The 21,787-nt window shown below is 38.8% G+C and overlaps 1 protein-coding gene across 7 annotated transcripts in view; it reads right to left on the reverse strand.

Annotated features, from left to right (window-relative positions):
- CSNK1G1 (casein kinase 1 gamma 1) overlaps positions 1-21,787 on the reverse strand; it is a 196,718-nt gene that overhangs the window by 53,422 nt on the left and 121,509 nt on the right. For all 7 annotated transcript variants that reach the window (XR_014242125.1, XM_082383384.1, XM_082383383.1 and 4 more), the window contains one exon: positions 20,464-20,533. Coding sequence is in view for 5 of the 7 variants with exons in the window: in XM_082383383.1 (XP_082239509.1) it covers positions 20,464-20,533 (70 nt within the window). In the remaining 2 variants the exon portion in view is untranslated. The remainder of the gene's footprint in view (positions 1-20,463; positions 20,534-21,787) is intronic.

Genomic DNA, 21,787 nt, shown 5'->3' on the forward strand with positions numbered 1-21,787 from the left:
AGAGGGCAACCTGGCATATGTTTAGATTAATACAGAAAGTATAAAAAGCAGATAAGCATATGTTTTCATTAACTTTGGACCCATTTAACAAATTTTTCCCAGAAGTCTCCTGATTGAAAAAACAAACCCACTAAAGCATACAGTCTAATCATAGCACAGAAGCAGAGTGTCCCCTATTACTGAACTCTCTTAATACTTAATACCCTTCCTTGAGCATCAAAATAGCCATGGAAGAGTAAAGTACCAAGTGTCACGCTCATTTTCTGAATGGGAAAGTAGAGGTTAACTGGCTTGCCACAGAACCGGTCAATGGAACAGATGCTACAGCCTGCCATTCTTTCCTCATTTTAGCCTTCACCCAAACACCTCTCCAGTCAGAACAGATGTGACCTGGTGGAACATTTGAGATGACCTTATAATTTTGGTCACTGAGGAGGCATGAAGACTTCCAAGGAGGCAAAGTGAACTTACTTATCTTGCTGATTTTCACTTAATCTAAGGAATAAGTGCTGCAATGTCCCTGCTTCCAGTTTCAAACTCATTTAAGTTTAAAATGTCTGGTAGTCAGTTTGTCCATTCATCAAACATCACAAGTGAGAATAGAGTGCCAAGGGAACAATAAAGAGAAGCATATAACCTTGACTGAAGGGACTGGGGACGGCTTCGCAGAGAGCGGGGGTTATAGGCTGAGTCTTGAAGGATGGTTAAGAGCCGATTAGGTTGGAGTGTGGGGAGAGGGAATAATCTTGCAGGCTGAGGGACCAGCAAGCATATAGGTAGCTCAAAGCACAGTGGCAAAAGCAGGGTAAGAGCTCTCGAAAATTAGAAAAACTAAGACTATTTTACTCTCACCTGGAGTTTCTTTAAATTCTGAACCACCTACTAGTTAAGCAGATGTCTCTAAAAATTATGGCAAAGGCCATTAACAAAGTTGAAAAGGCAGAGATATCTGAGTAAATAAAAAGAAGATCAAAAGAATGAAGAAAAGGAAAAATAAGGATTTTATCTGAGTATTATACACCCATATTGCCTTAGTACATCTTTAATAACAGAACTAAGTATACACTAGGACCCTAGCATTGCCTTATAACAGCGCTAATAGAAATATAATGCAAGCCATGAATGAGAACCATGGATTTAATCTAAAATTTTCTAGAAGTCACATTTTAAAAGTAAAAAGAAACAGGTAAAATTAAGTTTAATAACAGATTTTATTTAACTCATATCTAAAATATCATCACCTCAACATGTAATCAATTTAAAAATTATTGAGATTGCAAAGCAGAAACAGAGTCACAGATGTAGAAAACAAACTTATGGTTACCAAAGAGGAAAGGGGGGATGAATTGGAAGATTGGGATTGACATATATACACTACTATATATGTAATAGATAACTAATGAAAAACTACTGTATAGCACAGGGAACTCTACTCAATGCTCTGTGGTGACCTAAATGGGAAGGATATCTAAAAAAGAGTGGATATGTGTATATGTATAACTGATTCACTTTGCTGTACAGCAGGAATTAACACAACATTGTAAAGCAACTATACTTCAATAAGAATTTAAAAGAAATTATTGAGATATTTTACATCCCTTTTTGGGATACTAAATCTTTGAAATTCAGTGTGTATTTTAAATTTATTTTTATTTTATTTATATTTGGCTGCATTGGGTCTTTGTTGCTGCACGCGGTCTTTCTCTAGGTGCGGTGAGCGAGGGCTACTCTTTGTTGCAGTGCGCGGGCTTCTCATTGTGGTGGCTTCACAGGCTCTATGCACGCAGGCTTCAGTAGTTGCGGCTCGCGGGCTCTAGAGCACAGGCTCAGTAGTTGTGGAGCACGGGCTTAGTTGCTCCGCAGCATGTGGGATCGTCCTGGACCAGGGCTCGAACCCGTGCCCCTGCGTTGGCAGGTGGACTCGTAACCACTGCGCCACCAGGGAAGCTCCCAGTGTGTATTTTATACTTAGAGCACATTCGGATTAGCCACATTTCACGTGCTCAGTAGTCATATGCGGCTAGTGGTTCAGCTCTGTAAGGAGTTGTGAAAGATATAAGTGAGGCTGACTTACATACAATAATGGAGCAGACAAGAGGTTCTGTACTTAGCAATCTGTATGATCCTGACCAAGAAGCTTTCTCCAGCCCACAACCCTCTCCTTCCTCTGAAACTCTCTAGAACTGCTGATTCTGCTTACCTGGAGCCAATCACAGGTTGTCTCCCTTTTAGAATGTAAGTTAGTGGGGGCTTCCCTGGTGGCACAGTGGTTAAGAATCTGCCTGCCAATGCAGGGGACACAGGTTTGAGCCCTGGTCCAGGAAGATCCCACGTGCTGCAGAGCAACTGAGCCCGTGTGCCACAACTACTGAGCCTGAGCTCTAGAGCCCGTGAACCACAACTACTGAGACCGCGTGCCACAACTACTGAAGCCCGTGCACCTATAGCCCGTGCTCCGCAACAAGAGAAGCCACCGCAATGAGAAGCCCACGCACTGCAACAAAGAGTAGGCCCCGCTCGCCGCGACTAGAGAAAGCCTGCGCGCAGCAACGAAGACCCAACACAGTCGAAAATAAAAAGTAAATAAATATAGAATGTAAGTTAGGGGCAATGCCTACTCTTATTCACCACTGTATCCCCAGGGCTTTAGCTTAGACCAGTACTTAACCCAAGTGGGATGCTCAGTGAACACCTCTTTAATAAATGTATGAACAGACACATACCTGCCTCTGGGCCTTAGCTTATTTTATTCTTGTAAAGCTTTCTTTACCCTTCTATTTGAACATGTTCAAGTAAATTATACCTCCTTTTGAAAGTTCAGCCCCATAGCTACCACCCTCTTTAAAAAGCCTTCCCTGTTTCCCATTATTAGAAACCATTTTTCCCTTCAGAACTTCCATATAATTTTATAGGTAACTTAAAAAAATAACATTCCACACATTCTGTGTGCGTTATAGTTACTTACATACCTTAGTGAGCTCCTTGAGAGTAGTACAACAATGTCTTACAAAAAACATTATGAAAGCTCAATAAACATTACATTTTCCTTCCAATGCGCAGTGACCATGTTATTTATAACTCTGTGGCCCTCAAATTACTCACCGTAGTGCTATGGACACAGCTGATGCTGAGTTCTTGCTAGTGAAAACTTCATCTCCTTGCGCTATGACTAAAGTAATTATTAGTAAGAGACTCTACAGGTTGGTAAGAAAAGATGAATTAAAGCAATATGAAGCATAAAGAAAGAGGAAAATGGAGAGAAAAGTTAAAAGTGTGTCAGACTGTTGAAAGCACAAAAGAGTGCAGAGGTGTACAGAGCTGACAAACTCTTCTTTTAAGTGGGTGGAATATAAAGCACTTACTTAGAAGTCGTTGAAAGATGAAAATATTGGTCACAAATGTTAAAACTTGATCTTTTTGTTGGTTTTTGTCTTAAGTATGCATATAGATACATTATATTCTACAAATACAAAAGGGCTTAGCTAGCAACTGGATTATCATTTTGATAACGGATGTGAGGCGTTATCTATCTTCATGTAGTCTGTTACTGGAACTTAAGGAAAATATTCTCTCTCACAATGACACTGAGAGACACTGGAAAGGAATTCACTGAGTTTTAATACAAGACAGTAGATACAGGCTTTCACCTTCTCATAACGCATAGGAATAATTCACTTCAACGACTCATGTCTTTCATTCCATAGAACTCCATAGCTTTGGGGATGCTAAATGCTACCTTCTCTCTTAATGATTAACCTTGACAAACTATGAGTTAAGGAGGGGGAGTGACTGAGGGCTGCGGTCAGTCCTATGATGGTCACTGAGACTTCTGCCTCTGCCCTCCTTCAAAAGGCATTCTCTAAGGGCAGCCACTAAGCTATTCTTAATGTCTGAAGAATGGCTTTGAGGACATAGAAGGAAGAGAAACATGCAGGTACATAGTAAGAGAGATGTGAGTAAAGACAGAAAAGTAAAGTATGATCAAGAATTAAAGGGAGAAAATGACATCAGAAACTTTAGGGTCTGTGCAAACTTATAAGCAAGCTTCTTCTGACAGGCTTTGGTGCTTGACCTTTTCTAAACCTTTGCCTGCATAAGCACTATAATAGTTTTCTGGAACTAATCACCACACTCCAGCCCAGGCCACATACATATAAGTTACTTGGGTCTATTTTTGGAACTCTGCCTTCTATTTTTCATGAAGATCCTTAAAAGAAGTCAAAATCCAAATAACAAATTCTGCCTTCACACTGAGCAAATATCTCTAGCAGTTCTGTACTTTGCAAAACAATGCACTGAAAAGGTGTCAGTACTTTGCATAACTGTGAGGTGCATGCAGGCCACACAATTTCTATAATAAACTCACAACTCCCTATTTGCAATTAAAGGAATTACTGGCCCAACAAATCTTCACCAGCCAAGTATCTAAAATAGAAGTGGTGCTTTTTTTTTTTTTTTTTTTTTGGCAAGAGAGAGGAATAAATTTTATGTACATAATTAAAGGTAATTACTCTCTATGCCTCATGTGACTTAGAGCTATTTGAGAGTTTTAAGGAGCAGAGAAGGGCCACAAGGGTTTGGCTCTAACAGATAAGCAAGTCTCTCACAGCATTACATATGAACTTTTATGCTTATATTTCACGATACTGTAGAGTACATTGTTAGCCGTAACATGAGAAATGTCCCAATGCTCGAAACTATGGAAAATAACACAAAGGACACACAACCATAGAATTTATCCTAGTCCAGAAGTGTACTGAGTGTTGGGCTTCAGAAATATCTGTTCCTATTTATGGCTAACTACTGTAGCTAGCTAATAAAGGTTAAAAGTCATGACGTTTTGTCCTTGGAAGAACGGAAAGGAATTCATAGTGCTATCACGACTAAATTAGCTCCATCAAAGACCAGCAAACTAGTACGGGGTATGACAATTATGCCTTTCCAAGCCCAGTAAATGAAACAATCCTTTCTATTTTGGCTTCACAAAGTTTTTGCTACAGATTGGATTTACGCTGTAACATCAATAGAAGCATTTAAATGTCCTTTTAAAATGTTTTCTGGACAAGGTAGGTAGATTTGGAAATGTACACACATGCACACACACTCTTTAAGAGGAAAAGATGAAAAGCACAACACACCTTCCCTTGTCTGAAGTTTGCTCCATATACTGTAAGACAGAGTTTTTTTTGTTTTTTGTTTTTTTTAATTTATTTGGCTGCGTTGGGTCTTCGCTGCTGTGCGCGAGCTTTCTCTAGTTGTGGCGAGCGGGGGCTACTCTTCGTTGCAGTGCGTGGGCTTTTCATTGCGGTGGCTTCTCTTGTTGCGGAGCACGGGCTCTAGGCGTGTGGGCTTCAGTAGTTGTGGCGCACGGGCTTAGTTGCTCCGCGGCATGTGGGATCTTCCCGGAGCAGGGCTCGAACCCGTGTCCCCTGCATTGGCAGGCAGATTCTTAACCACTGCGCCACCAGAGAAGTCCCCCAGAGATTTTTTTAAGATTGAAGTATAGTTGATTTACAATGTTGTGTTAATTTTGGCTGTACAGCAAAGTGATTCAGTTATACATATACATATATTCTTTTTATATTCTTTTCTGTTATGGTTTATAGGATATTGAATACAGTTCCCTGTGCTATACAGTACGACCTTGTGTTTATCCATCCTATACAAACTAGTTTGCATCTTCTAATCCCAAACTCCCAATCCATCCCTCCCCCACACCCCCTCCCCCTTGGCAGCCACAAGTCTATTCTCTATGTCTGTGAGTCTGTTTCAAGACGGAGATGGTTTTCATATACCTGTCACGGGCTCTTGCTACTGACTCACCAACTCAAGCACACTTTCATATTTAGGTTCTTCTCTCTGAGAGGAACAACAGTGACCCTGGTGCTGCTCCTTCTGCAAAGTATATCCAAATATACTCCTCATCCTTTACCCAGTGGACAGGACTTTAACTTTTTTGTTTGTTTTTAATATGAGGCTTCTGCTGTTGCCCTGATGTTTATTTATTTCAAATATGCCACTCATGCTGAAAGGAGCAGGTCCTTCAAAGGGTGAAAGTTTGGCAGAAATGGCTTTAAATTCATCATTCCAGATCCTTCTAAGTATGAGAAGCTCTGTCTCTCTTAACACAGGTTAAGCAGATTTTTCTCTTAAGATTATTCTTTTCCAACAAGCGTATGATAAGTACAATAAACACAGGCACAATCAGCAATGAAAGAGGGAGTTCTTTTTCTGGGAGTACTCACTGCCCTTTGCCAGGACATCACACGGTGGTTGTTTTCAGGCTCTACTCCCCACTTTGAGAATCTCAAGATGCTGAACTGTCTTAAGGCAAAATGTTTTGCTTTCTAGCAACGGTTACATGAAGAGAAAGAAAAGTAAGGTCTGTGAGTCCACCATTTTCTTGTCACACTGTCAACTGTCTTCTCCCAGTTCTTAAGCCACATTCTTAGAGAACGTGCTCTATGCTGAGTGGTGGAGTCCATGTGATCCTGCGCACCCTCATCACGGCATTGGGACCAGAACTGGAAGGCTGTTCCAAGCTAAGTCAGCCGGTCTCTTTCCTAGGAACTTGCATTTTTTTTGGCCACGACGTGCGGCATGCGGGATCTTAGTTCCCCGACCATGGATCAAATCTGTGCCCTCTGCATTGGAAGCGTGGAGTCTTAACCACTGGACCACCAGGGAAGTCCTGGAGCTTGCAACTGAGATACAGGACTCCAGTCAATCTCTGCTGGTGCTTAAATGGAGAAGGGCTGCATAAAAGGCTTTCTTCCACCAAATGTTAAGGAGAAGCAGAGAAGGCTGGTAACACATAGCAAATGAAGAGGGCTAACAGAAGCCAAGGCATAAAATTTTATGACCCTAAGCAGAAGGAGGGTCAAATACAGTGTCAGAGTCCAGAAGAGTTAGACAGAAAGCCAGGGACAAAGGGCAGTTGTTTTGGTTCCTAGAGGCTTTCTAAGTGCTTTGTTCCAATCCCTAGTGAGACCTGTATATTTCCTTCCTTGGTTCCATGATATGTCCCTATGATTTTTCAGTAAATTCTCCTTTAGAATCATAGCTAATTGGAATAGATTCTGTTATTTGTAATCAAATGGTGTTTACCAATACACACACATAACTGTCCCTCTTCCTCTTCTTTAACCATCACTTCCTAAACACTATGTGCAAGACACTACACTAGATGCTTTAGGGAGAGAAGAAAAAAAAAAGATAAGTAAGACACAGACTCTCTCCTTAGGGAGCTTACAGATAGAAAACAGAGAGGCAAACAGCTAACATAGTACTAGGTCAAGTCTTTCATAAAAATTAGCAAAAAGAAGGAAGAGTGAGACATGGAATGGCGTAAGCATCAAATCCACTTACTTAAATTTAATGATATATGCTTGGCCAAAAAAAAGTTTAAGAAATAAAAAAAACTACCATATTTTGAAGATGCATACCTTATTACATAAATTCTGCAGCACTGTATATACTAAACATCCATACCATGCATATTTACTGAGTATGATCATATACACAAATCCAGTTAGACTACACTCTATACGCCATGGGCAATTTGAGAGATTTTTCAAGGCTGACTCTGATTATGTGTGATTTTCACCTGTGTGCTAACTTTAGCTCCTGACCTCAAATGTGACTACACTGTGTTTAACAGTTGGTTTCCTTAGAAAAACTGTCACCCTTGAAATCCTAGCATTTTATTTATTTATTTATTTATTGGCTGCGTTGGATCTTCGTTGCTGCATGCGGGCTTTCTCTAGTTGCAGTGAGCGGGGGCTACTCTTCATTGCGGTGCGGGGCCTTCTCATTGCGGTGGCTTCTCTTGTTGCGGAGCACGGGCTCTAGGCTCGCGGTATTTAGCAGTTGTGGCTCGCAGGCTCAGTAGTTGTGGCTTGTGGGCTCTAGAGTGCAGGCTCAGTAGATGTGGAGCACGGGCTTAGTTGCTCCACGGCATGTGGGATCTTCCTGGACCAGGGATTGAACCTGTGTCCCCTGCGTTGGCAGGTGGATTCTTAACCACTGAGCCCCAGGGAAGTCCCGAAATCCTAGAATTTTAAATAAGATACCTATAAACTAGTATATAGGTGTGAGATATGATCTGTGACAGCTGGTGGTGGTCTAGATATTGACTGATTATTAGGTTATCCCAGCAGCTAACTGAACTGAAATACGGTGTTCTGAGAATTATCTTAGGATTTTGAACAAAGCCTCTATACTCAAATTAGGCTACGAAGCTCCTGTAGTTGATGGTGCCTCAATATAGGAGACATGACAAACATAGATGGGCCCCAGCAACTTATTCTCTAACATTTTTTATTATATGCCTAGAAATGTTTTCAATATCTTCAATATTTCAACTGTTTTCCAATCATAATATTCAACTTGACATTTAACTCATTCTATCCCTTTAGCATCTCATCTCTCAAATCCATATTGGATAATAAAGCTAAAAGAACCTCAGCACTGTGTGAAACTTACACCTTCCCATTTGATAAACAGACCCCCATCTTATATTTAAATCAGAAAATTTTTTAATGAAAATATATACATAAAAAGACTAAGGGGGACTTCCCTGGTGGTGCAGTGGTTAAGAATCCTCCTGCCAATTCAGGGGACATGGGTTCGAGCCCTGGTCCTGGAAGACCCCATATGCCGCGGAGCAACTAAGCCCGTGTGCCACAACTACTGAGCCAGCGCTCTTGAGCCCGCGAGCCACAACTACTAAGCCCACGTGCCATGACTACTGAAGCCCACATACCTAGAGCCCATGCTCTGCAGCAAGTGAAGCCACCGCAATGAGAAGCCCGTGCACTGCAACAAAGAGTAGCCCCCGCTCGCCACAACTAGAGAAAGCTCACGCACAGCAATGAAGACCCAACACAGCCAAAAATAAATTAAAAAAAAAAAAAAAAAAGACTAAGGAAGTACACATGAGAATAGTAGTTTTGAGTAGAGAGATTAAATCTTTCTATTATATATTTTTCTAAACCTTCAATGATATTAATTTTCTCTATAACTTAACAAAATAATTTTTTAAGTGAAAAAAAATTTTCCTTTGGGCAAGCTGCACACAGTTGTAAATTCCTTCTTTAAAGTTACTCTCTTTTGGGACTTCCCTGGTGGTCCAGTGGTTAAGACTCCGTGCTCCCAATGCAGGGGGCCTGGGTTCGATCCTGGTCAGGGAACTAGATCCCACACGCATGCTGCAATGAAGATTCCACATGCTGCAACTAAGACCCAGCACAGCCAAATAAATATATTTTTTTAAAAAGTTACTCTCTTTTTTAGGTAGCATAGTAAGAGATCTAGAGTCCTATCTTTTCTGAACTATAACTGTTGAGAGTAGAGCCAAGCAAAAAGTTGACAAATTATGACAACTGTTTCAATGTGATTGTGTCCAAATAATTTTCTACCTGCTGATGGGCCATTTATGTATGAAGATGTGCACTACTACAGCCATTATATTCATGAGAACCACACATAATTCCTACCTTCAAAGGGCTTAAATTCCAGACCTTTTGCCAGGCAGTTCTTGGATGCTCTAAGTTTGTAGGTAATAGTGAATATACATGTCTCTGACTGTACACCAAATCCCTGTAGAAAAAATTTGGAGGACTTCGTTCTAATATCTTGAATTATTCATTAGTATCTCTATTCTGCTTCCTTAATACAGTTAATCAAGAATTGCTAGCATAAGCAAATAAAGAAGACGCTGAGATCTTGAAGAGGAGAGTGTACACATAAAAGAAAGAAGCTGCCACTTAACTTGGTGATCTCACTGCCAGTGAAATCCTGCTGGAAGAGTTTATATACTGAGATTTCATCAATTTGACATTTGTTGAGTCTCTTCTTTGGATTAAGTGATATGCAAATAATACTATAATGAATAAAAGATGCTTCTCACCCTTAAAAAGCTCACAACCCAGGGAACCCTCCTACATTGTTGGTGGGAATGTAAATTGGTGCAGCCACTATGGAAGACAGTATGGAGGTTCCTCAAAAAATCTAAAAATAGAGTTGCCATATGATCCAGCAATCCCACTCCTGGGCATATATCTGTAGAAATCTATAATTCGAAAAGATATATGCACCCTAATGTTCACTGCAGCACTATTTACAATAGCCAAGACATGGAAACAACCTAAATGTCCATCAACAGATGAATGAATAAAGAAGATGTGGTGCATATATACAATGGAATACTACTCTGCCATAAAAAAGAATGAAATAATGCCATTTGTGGCAACATGAATGGACCTAGAGATGATCATACTATGCGAAGTAAGTCAGAAAGAGAAAGACAAACACCATATGATATCAATTATATGTGGAAGTTAAAATATGACACAAATTAATTTATCTATGAACAGAAACAGACTCACAGACATAGAGAACATACTTGTGGTTGCCTAGGGGGAGGAGGGTAAGGGAGGGATGGATTGGGAGTTTGGGATTAGCAGATGTAAACTATAATATATAGAATAAACAACAAGGTCCTACTGTATAGCACAAGGAATTATATTCAATATCCTGTAATAAACCATAATAGAAAAGAATATGAAAAAGAATGTATAACTGAATCACTTTGCTGTACAGCAGAAATTAACACACATTGTAAACCAACTATACTTCAATAAAATAAATGGAAAAAAAAGTGCTCACAATCCAGCAGCATATTACACTGTGAAAAGTCCACAGAATGAGGGATATGGCTCTCTCTCTGTAAGTTCTCTCATTACAGCGCCTCAAGGGTAGAATGTGGACTTTCCTGGTGGCTCAGTGGTTAAGAATCTGCTTGCCAATGCAGGGGCATGGGTTCAAGTCCTGGTTCGGGAAGATCCCACATGCTGCAGAGCAACTAAGCCCGTGCGCCACAACTACTGAGCCTGCGCTCTAGAGCCCACGAGCCACAACTACTGAGCCCATGCGCTTAGAGCCTGTGCTCCACAACAAGAGAAGCCCTGCACCACAACGAGAGTAGCCCCCGTTCGCCGCAACTAGAGAAAGCCCGTGCTCAGCAACGAAGACCCAATGCAGCCATAAATAAATAAATAAATTTATTTTTTAGAAAAGGGTGGAATATATATAAGGAATAAGGAAGTATTCCTTGTGGTAATTCTTTTTTTTTTTTTGGCTGCACCACTCAGCATGCAGGATAGTTCCCCCACCAGGGACTGAACCGTGTCCCTTGCATTGGAAGCACGGAGTCTTAACCCCTGGACCACCAGGGAAGTCTCGAGGTAATTCTTATGTTATGCAAACTGAGCTAAGTGATAAAAAAGAATAAGGAGGGCTTCCCTGGTGGCGCAGTGGTTGGGAGTCTGCCTGCCAATGCAGGGGACACGGGTTCGAGCCCTGGTCCGGGAGGATCCCACGTGCCGCGGAGCAGCTAGGCCCATGCGCCACTACTACAGAGGCCGACGCGCCTGGAGCCCGTGCTCCGCAACAGGAGAGGCCACGGCAGTGAGGGGCCCGCGCGCCGCAGCGAAGAGTAGCCCCCGCTTGCAAAAGCCCGCCCACAGCAACGAAGATCCAGCGCAGCCAAGAATAAATAAATTAATTAATTAAATTAAAAAAAAAAAAAGAATAAGGAGTTTTGGTCGCTGCCATGTTAGAGCAGAGACCAGCAAACTATATAGTCTTTAGGTCAAATCTGGCCCACCTACTTTTGCATGATTAGAGAACTAAGAATTGTTTCTACATTTTTAAATATTTGAAAAAAATTTGAAGAAGAATACTTCCTAAGTGAAAATTACATGAAATTCAAATTTCAGTGTCCATGAATAAACCTTTATTGGAATATAGCTCATTTGTTTACAAACTGTTTATGGCTATGTTTGTGCTACAAGGACAACAAGAGTTGAATATAGATAACACAAGTTGAATAGTTACAACAGAGACAAGTGGCCCACCAAGCCTAAAATATTTACTATCTGTTCCTTTACACTGTCTGGCTTCCTAAGAAATCTCACCTACTACACTGGAGGCAGGAGGCAGCCCAACCATCTGTATCTTTCATTTTGGGGGGCAATGACATTCACTAACATTCCCACAGACCACTGTAATAAACCTTACTTGTGATGTTTCAGTAGTTCATCACTAGTAAGACCACTTCCTTTGAGAATTCAGAGATGAATCCAGTTATGATAAGGACCAAATACTAATGAATCCTTTGGCCTGGTCCTTGCATAGTGGTTTCAGTTCCATTTTACAAAACAAAAATAGGTATGACAATTGGATTTTTTTTTTCTGGGGTTCTTTTCCAGGTAGTACAAGACGGCTGTGGCCAAGTGTCGCCTCTAAACTGGCACGAAAGGCTGTGGAGTTGTAGAAGCAAAAGTGGTCATTCTCACCAAGCAGGCTCATAACTGTATTTCAACACGACCACATTCAGCTCCTCTGAAAGAAACAAACATCTCCCTCAAGATCACAGATGTGATGGGTTCACCACAGCAGAATTCTGCTCTATTAAGTCAGAGAAAGGACTGGGAAATATTAAGTCACTATTGTTTGAGAATCCATCAAAAATTCTTCAAAAATGAAACTGTTATCTCTTCATTCTGATATTTTTCAAAGCTATAAGAAATGTAAATAGGATATTTCCATTTCTACAGGAAAGTTAGATCTTTGGTTTCAATGTAAAACAATACTGCCTTGTGTTTATATAGCACTTTTTCCTTAAGGATTCAAGGCCTTTACAGACATTACCTCATTCATCCCTAGAAGGTCTGCAAACTCAATAAAAAAGAGGAAGTTTCCCGTTACATGAATAAGGAAACTGAGGCATAGCAGGGGCACAAGGTTAACAGTAAGTCACAGAAAAACAGTGGGAAAATTTGGGCTAAACTTTTCTCCTTGCTCCCATTCTTGGCTGTCTCCACTTATGCACACTGCCTATAATTAGAGATGGCAAGTGTCTAAATCTCTAGCTCTCAAAATGTAATTTCAAGACTGCCCATTTAAACTAATTAAGATTGGTTTTCCCTGAATTTAGTGGTATATGTCTCCTCTCTCTGTAATATCTCTGGCAGAGAGACTTCTGAAAAACTTATATATGGCAAGAAAGAATCCAGATTTCACTTTCTTTTACCAAGTTCACTATTTCATCCTTTCTTCTCTTGTTACGAAAACTTTCTGCCCAACTGGAGACGAAAACGTTTCTTCTCAATTCCTTAAAGCACTCCTAACTATTGAACATCTAAGCTGACCCATGTTGTTTGTAACTACTCTTGTTGTATGATTCACTTCTATTTTCAGTAAAATCCCCATCTTTCCAGCATCTCTTCACATGTTCTTATTTTTTATTTTCCTCTGTACTGCTTCCTGTGTTTGCCCAGCCTATTTATAATGTACTCCTAAGGAAGTCCACAACACTATAGGACAGTTTTGCCAATATCACACTTTCTCATGATTTTCTTCAGATTTATGCTTTATTTCTCTGTTGAAGTAGAACCATGTTCCTGTTAATTTAACAGTTGCCTAGATTCAAAGCTCTTTTTCTGGTACCAACCTGTATCTCCTCTCTTTTTTCATGACATATAAAACCATTCCTTCCCAGAAACTTCAAAATTGCAGAGTATGAATACTTCTTTTAAAAATTTTATTGGTGTATAGTTGATTTACAATGTTGTGTTAGTTTCAGGTGTACAGCAGAGTGATTCAGTTATACATATACATATATTCTTTCTTTTTCAGATTCTTTTCCCATATAGGTTATTACGGAATATGAATACTTTCTTAATTCATAGCATAAAGGTTTCAGTGGGTGAAAATGGCTTGGGTGGGGTAGCTCTGAGCTCCTCAGTTGCACACATGGCACAAGTATTCAACCAAAATGATTAATTTACTTTGGAAAGAAATGTTTCAAAACCTAGATCACCCAAGGCCATAAAAGATTTTGGAGGTAACAAAGGCATGAAATTTGGGGGCACCATATGAAACAGGAAATCCTACTGTTACACTGGGGGAAAGTTCTGGGGCTTTGCAGCAATTAACACTTTTACAACTATCTTCCACTATTCTATTACAATTAGGCAAGGGATAATGGGTAGAAGGTGCCAGGCATCTGGCCTCTGCTCGGTATACACATAAGACAGAAATCTGTACGAAAACATGGGACAAACACATTCCTAGCTCAGGTTTTCCTATTGTGTGACCCTGGGTAAAGTAAGTTACTAAACTTCGCTGTGCTCAAAATGGGAAAAATGAAATAACCATATAAAGTACCTAGTGGGCGCTTAAGTTCACTTGCTTTCTCTTTCCAATGAGATTTTGCCTGGGCTTTGTTACACTGTGAAATTTCATTAAGTATCTTATTGTCTTTTTAATTTTTAAGATTTTATTTATTTATTTATTGGCCTTGCCATGAGGCTTGCGGGAGTTCCCTGACCAGGGATATAACCCGTACCTCCTGTAGTGGAAGTGTGGAGTCCTAACCACTGGACCGCCAGGGAATGCCCTTTTGCTGTCTTTAATTTGAGGATTACCATCTCCTTTACAAGAAAGCCAAAGCAGAATAGTCATTAGCAGATTAGAATAGCTGCTGAAAAGCCAGGACATGGCAGCTCAGGCTTAGATTGTCTATGATATGATATTTATTCCCAGAGCCCCTGAGAATTTTTCCCAGGCAGGTTGCTGGGTGGAAGTGGAATTAAATGTTTAACCAGAGCACGATGAGTTCCTCTACTACCTTTAGGATCTCTCAATACAATTAAGAAGGCTCCAGAAGCAAAGAGGTCATTGTACTATCTGTTTATATTATAAATTAGGCCTTTCCAAATGCCAAGTGAAGTGATGGGAATTTACCATAACCTACCCTACTACTTTTACTAAAAATGTCAAAGCTATTGTTCAAAACCACTGTTCCTAAGAAACAGCTAACTCGGAGAACAGTAACAGAAGGCAACTTTATTGCTCCTTCTGGCTAAGTCAGAGGCCTCCACCAGACTTTATCACTTGCACTCTCACTTCTGCCTCTAGAATCCTATTTTCTTGCCATTTGCCTACTCACCCCTCCCCCCATCTTCTTTGATTTGCTCCTGCTCTTGCTGACTCATTCCCTCTCCCTTCCTCCCTCTCTCTCCTGCCACTTCAGCTGCGTGCTTGGTTCTGGTTTATTCATCTTTTACTTAATTACCAAACATATACTGACCCCTATTACGTGACCAGTCCCTATCTAGCTATGAACCTTCATGCTCCTACTGTCCCTCTCTTATGTTTAGGCCTCCTCTCTGTTGAGGCCACTGGTTTTGCCTATCTCTGCCCCAAACCTGTCATCCACATGTCCTGTTCCTGTGTGTTAGGACATAAGCAAAAGTGGGAGGTGTGCTGGATAAAAGATTTGTTGGCTGGGAAATTTAAAAACTGACAATGTATATACTCTCCTAAGTAAAAGGACACTCAGAGCATAGGGAAACCTAAAAACATTCCCATAACAGGAAAATAAGTTTGAGACTTACCCATGGTGACTATAATACAATTAACCCAACACTGATCACTGAAGAAAATGATAAGAAAATAAGAAAGATGGTTATAACTCACTGGGTGCTTTCATCTGCTGAATGCAAGGCTTACAGTCTTTAATTACCATGATTAAATACTGTTCTTTCTTGTGAAGCTGGCCCATTGTACCAAACAAATACTGAAGCTACCAGGAGGGCAAGCCAGCCCCAGGGAAGCCAGAGTCAATCTTTAAGTCCCTTATTTCTAATCTTGTGTACTCAGAACAACCTATACAAAGTTACATCTGAAAAGAAAAGTATAATTGCGCTCAGTGCCAAAGCCCTTTGTACTGTGAAAAATCAAAACAACGATATAAGAGAAAATGAAGCAAAAATAAGACAAAACTGAATAATGTATTTGGTTTAGTCACCGGAGAAAACCTAAAACTTTGATGTTCCAACAGTGAGGAAAAGAATAATATAATAATTTTTCATAGTCATTACATATAGTTGCAGAGTTCACATTTTAAAAATACTGTTTTTCTTTGTAATAAATTTGGAAATTCTCCAGCAATATCAGGCTCAATAACTGAACCATAATTTGCAAATAAAAATCTACCCCACCCGCACACATCCAAGTATGTGAAAATAGTAGATAATGTTCCCATTTGGAGTCACTGACTACTGGGTGTCCACTTTGCCAGGCTTATATTTATGACGTAGTTAACTTAGAAAAATAAGTTTATGTCTTCTGAGACTGAGTAAGGCCCCAAGGATAAATATCTGCACCAGGATGTTTTTTGCATGGTAACATGGTCCTTAAAGTTTTTAATACAATCTCAGTGTTCAAATAGGTCTTAAAAAGTCACGTATTCTAACTTTCTACCCAGTGCACAAATCTCCCTTATGACATCCAGAATGCATAACTGTTTAACTTCTGCCTGAAAACTGCCCTCCTGCTAAGAGACAGGAAATCCTATTGCATAAGACAGCTTATTCCAGTTCACAATTTGGTTTTTTTCTTCCTACAAGAAGGTGTTTGGAAAGAAAGGAAACACAATATTGCACCACTTTATCATCATTTGTTGACCTTATGCCTGAAACTGTTAACACATGGCTCCAGATAAATGGGGACAGAAACAGGTTGCTTGGTGATGGAAGAGGTAAGAGAGAAACCATAAATCCACTGCTGCAGTCTTTTAAAAAATTAGCTATTATAATAACAACAACAATACAATAATAATACATGATCAGGGCAAAAAATACAACCAACATGAAAGGATTAAAGTGCAAACCTAAAGACTGCTTCCCATTTCTAATCATTCTCTTCAAAGATAATCATTAACTTTTTAATATATCCATTCAGATATTTTCTGTGCTCATGCGGACATATCTGTATTATATACGTTTTTCTTGTATTACAGAAATATAATCATGCTATACTGTTTTGCAAAACCTTTTACTTAAAAAATATACTGGGGCATCTTTCCATGTTAGTACACAGGGCTCTACTTTCTTTTTAATAGTTAATTCCATGGTATAAATATATCACCATTTATTTACCCAGATCCATATTGATGACATTTAGATTACTTTCACACTGTTTTAATTGTTATACAAAGTCAAACTTATCTTACTGAAATTTCTTTCTATAATTTTTGCTCTGGAATCCTTTGGAATAAACTTAATCTATCATTTAATAGATCTTTAAACATTTGAAAATCACCATCGTATCATATGGGGAGTAAATGGCAGAACATATGAAAGAAAAGTTTTGAGTTATACACTCAGGTATCAGAAATCAATAGGAGAAATGCTTTCTTCAAATAAAAACAAGCTAAAAGTCTGACAGCACAAAATGCATGCCTAAATTATGGTCTACAAAGCTGATAGGATATTATACAATGATTAGAAACATGTATCTAATGCAGCGTCAAGACAAATGTTACAATGTTCAGTGAATGAAGACATGCAATTGCATGTGAACTGAGATTAACTATGAAATATGTCTGCATATGAAAAAGAGAAATATTCAAATAAAATGTGGCTGAGTTAGGGTGATAAGAACATGGACCACCACCTCCTTTCAAAATATCCTTTAATATTTCATAATTTGGTTTCTACAATAAATGAAAAAGGAAAAAAATGGTAGCTTTTAGGAAGACCAAAGTCCTCAGTTTCAAGACTCTCAAGGCCCTCCTCTTTCTTCCCTGATTATCTTAGAGATAACCTTCATAGTAAATAATCAGGTCTTGAAATTCTTGATGGCAAAGTTACAATCAGCAAAGAAAGCTTGAACTGTGACTGTTCACTGTAGAACACGACGGTATAGAAGGGAAGAAGTTAGAGATCAAACAAGGAAAAGAAGGGACAATCAGGAAGAGCTCCACCTTAAACCATGTTCACAATCAGCCAGTACTACCATTTTTGTTCTATCTACACATGAGTAGAGAACTGGTATGAATTTCCAGATCATACAGTCAGGGCAACGTAGGGGTCAAAAAGCAAGGTAATGAATAAGACTTTTGTACTTAAGGAAAAAATGGTCATATTCTCAAGCCAACACAGAAGTTCTTATTTTAGGAATTTAAAGTCTCAAGCTCTGGTCACAATAACTATACCAGTGTCCTTTAAATTCATAATCACTCATTTCTCCCCCCAAATTTCATCCATTTATTTCGTAAGTACTGATTAATTCCTTGAACAAACCTAAGTCACAATGGGCTTTTTTTTCTTTTTAAGTATTCCTCATCATGATACCCAAATAGCTTGCAAATCTTCAGCCTGTGCTGAATAATGACAGACAAAGCACCCGTGAGTAAAACCAATGATTGGATAATTTTGGTTTGTGTGCTTTCAGCGTGAAAGGTTGTTTATTTACAGTGCCACAACATCACCTTGGTTCTGAAGAGAAGGGCATGTGTGCTCTAGCTGCTCATACATTAACTACTGATGAGTAACATTTGCAGCTGGGAACTTCACTCTAGAAAAATAGGAAGAGAAATGCTTGTGCCTGTAACTTAGGAACAAGCTCTAGTGTTCATGCTCACATTTATAGGGAGACATGGTGAAATCTTGTCTACTTTGTCAACTGATCTACTTTCAGAATAAATTTCCTGGCCTCTCGCCTTCTGAGACGGCCCACACTCTGTGGAGTGTGTTTCTCCCAGGGCCATTCTCGCCTTTTGAGACGGACCACATTCTGTCTACGGAATGTGTATCTCTCTAAACAAATCCACTTCTTACCTATCGTAAATAAATAAATAAATAATTTCCCTTTTTTAGCCATCCCCAGGGAATATTTTTCTTAATAACTTGGCAAAAATCTAAAACGCATGCTTATCAAATCTTCCTAAGTTCCTTCTGTCACCAGAATTCTTCCCAGCTTCCTATTATGTGAAAGAACTATGTAGGGTCCTGAGATACATTTGAGACACCAGGGTGAAGAAGGCACAAGCCTGTTCTTAAGGAGCTTATAGTAGTCTTAGGGAAGGGGCAGGGGGGATATGCAGTTATAATTAAAAAACAGTCAATATGTAATCATCAGTAACAGAATTAGGATTGAAAAGCATCCCAATACTTAGTAATAATGGGATAAAATAAGATGACACTTAGGAGGTTCAGGTGATCAAAATCAATTATATAACCAGAAAAATTCAGAAAGCCTTGGTTGATGGCAGCTTATGTAAAAAAGACATAAAGGTTTCAACTGAGTAGAACTCCATAAATGCATAAAAGTCAACTATGTAAAATGGCTGTTAAAATAGCTCACCTAAATTAATAGAACTATTGTGTCTAGATCAAGGAAGATAATAATCCCACTGTCTCCAAATCCAGAGTTATTGGCGCTGTTTTATGAGGCTCATTTAAGAGGAACATCACAAAACCAGGAGTGTGTGTGTGTGTACATTCATGCTTCCTAGTGGAACAATGACAGTGAAGTACCTGTTAATCACATAATGCAAAAAACTGAAGGAATTGAAGACACGTAGCTTAAAAGAAGACTTGCAGGTGAGCAGTGGAGGGGCAGCATATAACAGCTGAGATGAACGCATTTGAGCTGTCTGCAAGAACTCATGTTAGGTTCAATGAAAGACAAATGCTCATCCTGGCCTCCCTAGGTTTTGACTATGGCTGATTATTGCCATGGTCAGGGTATAAGATGACTTGAATAACACCCAGTGGCTCTTATATAATTGTATATATTTTAGGAAGTGAAACTCAAATTCCTTCACTAATGGTACTTGAAATAGAAACTATGTTTCAGTCATTCACAAAAAACTGTCACATTGAAGAAGCATAAAGCAGAGGAATGTCTATTAATGTCAAATAATTAAACTAGCACTGAAGGATTTCATCTTCTGCAAAAGGAATCCTATGGGTTCAACCTCCTTAGGGTTGGTAACATTTGTTCAGTCAATATATTTTTCTGTAAGCCAGTAAGATATTTCAGAAATTTGACCTTTTTGGCAAAAAACAGGAATGTTTTTAAAAATTATAAACTTAATTTTTTAAAAATCCTCAGAGGTCATAGGTTATTACAATCATATAGATAGGTCTTCCAAATTAATGAGAACAATAGATAAAGTGACAGTGTTAACGTATTTCAGAAGATATATTTTAGTAGTATGTCTTTAAAATGGATATATAGTCTCAATGTGGTAAAAACAGCTTGAAAATTACCAACACCTCCTCCTTTCTTTCTGTATACACAAAGGAATGAAAAGAGAATGAATAAACTACCAAAAAGCAAAAACCATACCATGTGTATTTCAGGTGGATGAAAGCGTTCACAGGTTGGTTTGTGGGCAGGCATGGTAGCACAGACCCCTAATCAACTCAACTGCCCTTCTAGATGCCAGAGAGTAAGTAGCTTTTTAGTTGACTATGTGTATTTACCTATCCAGCAAGTAGGGGAGATACATGGTCTGGCAAAAAGGGTAGACAAGAAAATTTACATGTGTTAGGGCTTCCAGCTAAGCTATATGCTGAATAAATGGAGGAAACATTGACTTACCTGCACTGCCGAGCTGTTTATAAAACCTGTACTCTAAATGAAGCTGTGGAGCACGTGATTTTATTGGTTCCTGAAACCCAAGAAGAGAAATTGTGATCAGATTTAGACAGTTTTTTCATTCCTAGGTTTTCAGAGTAAACCAGGGCTAAGACCACTTAATATTTTAGAGATGATATTCATATATAATAGCATTTTCTTACCACAATTTCTCTTTGAAAGCACATCTAGGGGAAGATGAAGCTGAATTATATACAATCCCTGCCATGGATATTTAAATAAAAATACTCTGTATGAGACATCACTCAAGGATAGCTCTCTCACCATGAAGTATTCTTCTGAAATATATTCTCCTAGGAAACCAGGTGCCAAATCTTTTAATTAAATACCAGCAAGTATTTCCTTCTTGTTTTATTATGAATTTTGGGTAGTAAATGGTTTTATTATTTATAGAAAAATGATATATGCTCAGGAAAAAAATTTCATACACACAAAAATTAGAAAGAAAGTAAAAATAACCTGAGATCCTATCATTTAAAAGAAAAGCACTATTAACATTTTGGTGAATGTTCTTCCAAATATTGATTTATACATGTATTTATATATAATATAGACTCAAAAACGTATTTTAAATAAATGAGAGCATACTATATTTGGTGTTCTATGTCTTTAAATTCAACATGTGATGATGACATCATTCCATAGCAGTAAGTAAAACTATATATTATTGTGTGTGTGTGTGTGTGTGTGTGTGTGTGTGTGTGTGTACATACACACAAACCTTAACTTTTGGACATTTGAACTGTTTTCAGTTTTCAATATTATGAATAAAGCTGTAGGAACAGTGTTACGTGTATTTATTTTTACACTTTAGAGAATTAAAGACTGTAAATGCAACTAAGATATGTAACTTGTAACTTTAGTTAATACAGTGTTCAAGTTTTTAAAAATAGAGTTTTCTAAAGAGCCCAAAGATAAAGCAGCCATACTACCACACTTTGCTCTATACCAAACTTCAAGAATTGGCTGGCTAATCATTCTGAATTGACAGTATATCAGGCAACTAGTTAACAAGAAAATCAAACATTACCCTGAAAGATACATCTGTGTATCCATTAGGATGGCTAATATCAAAAACACAGAAAATAGCAAGTGTTGGTAAGGATGTGGAGAAATTGGAACCCTTGTGCACTGCTGGTGGGAATGTAAAATGGTGCAGCTACTGTGGAAAACAGTACAGCAATTTCTCAAAAAATTAAATATAGAAGTACCACATGATCCAGCAATTCCACTTCTGGATATACACCTAAAAGAACTGAAAACTCAG

This window comes from Balaenoptera borealis (genome assembly GCF_965194805.1).
Source record: "Balaenoptera borealis genome assembly, chromosome: 3".
NCBI classification, from domain to species: Eukaryota; Metazoa; Chordata; class Mammalia; order Artiodactyla; family Balaenopteridae; genus Balaenoptera; species Balaenoptera borealis.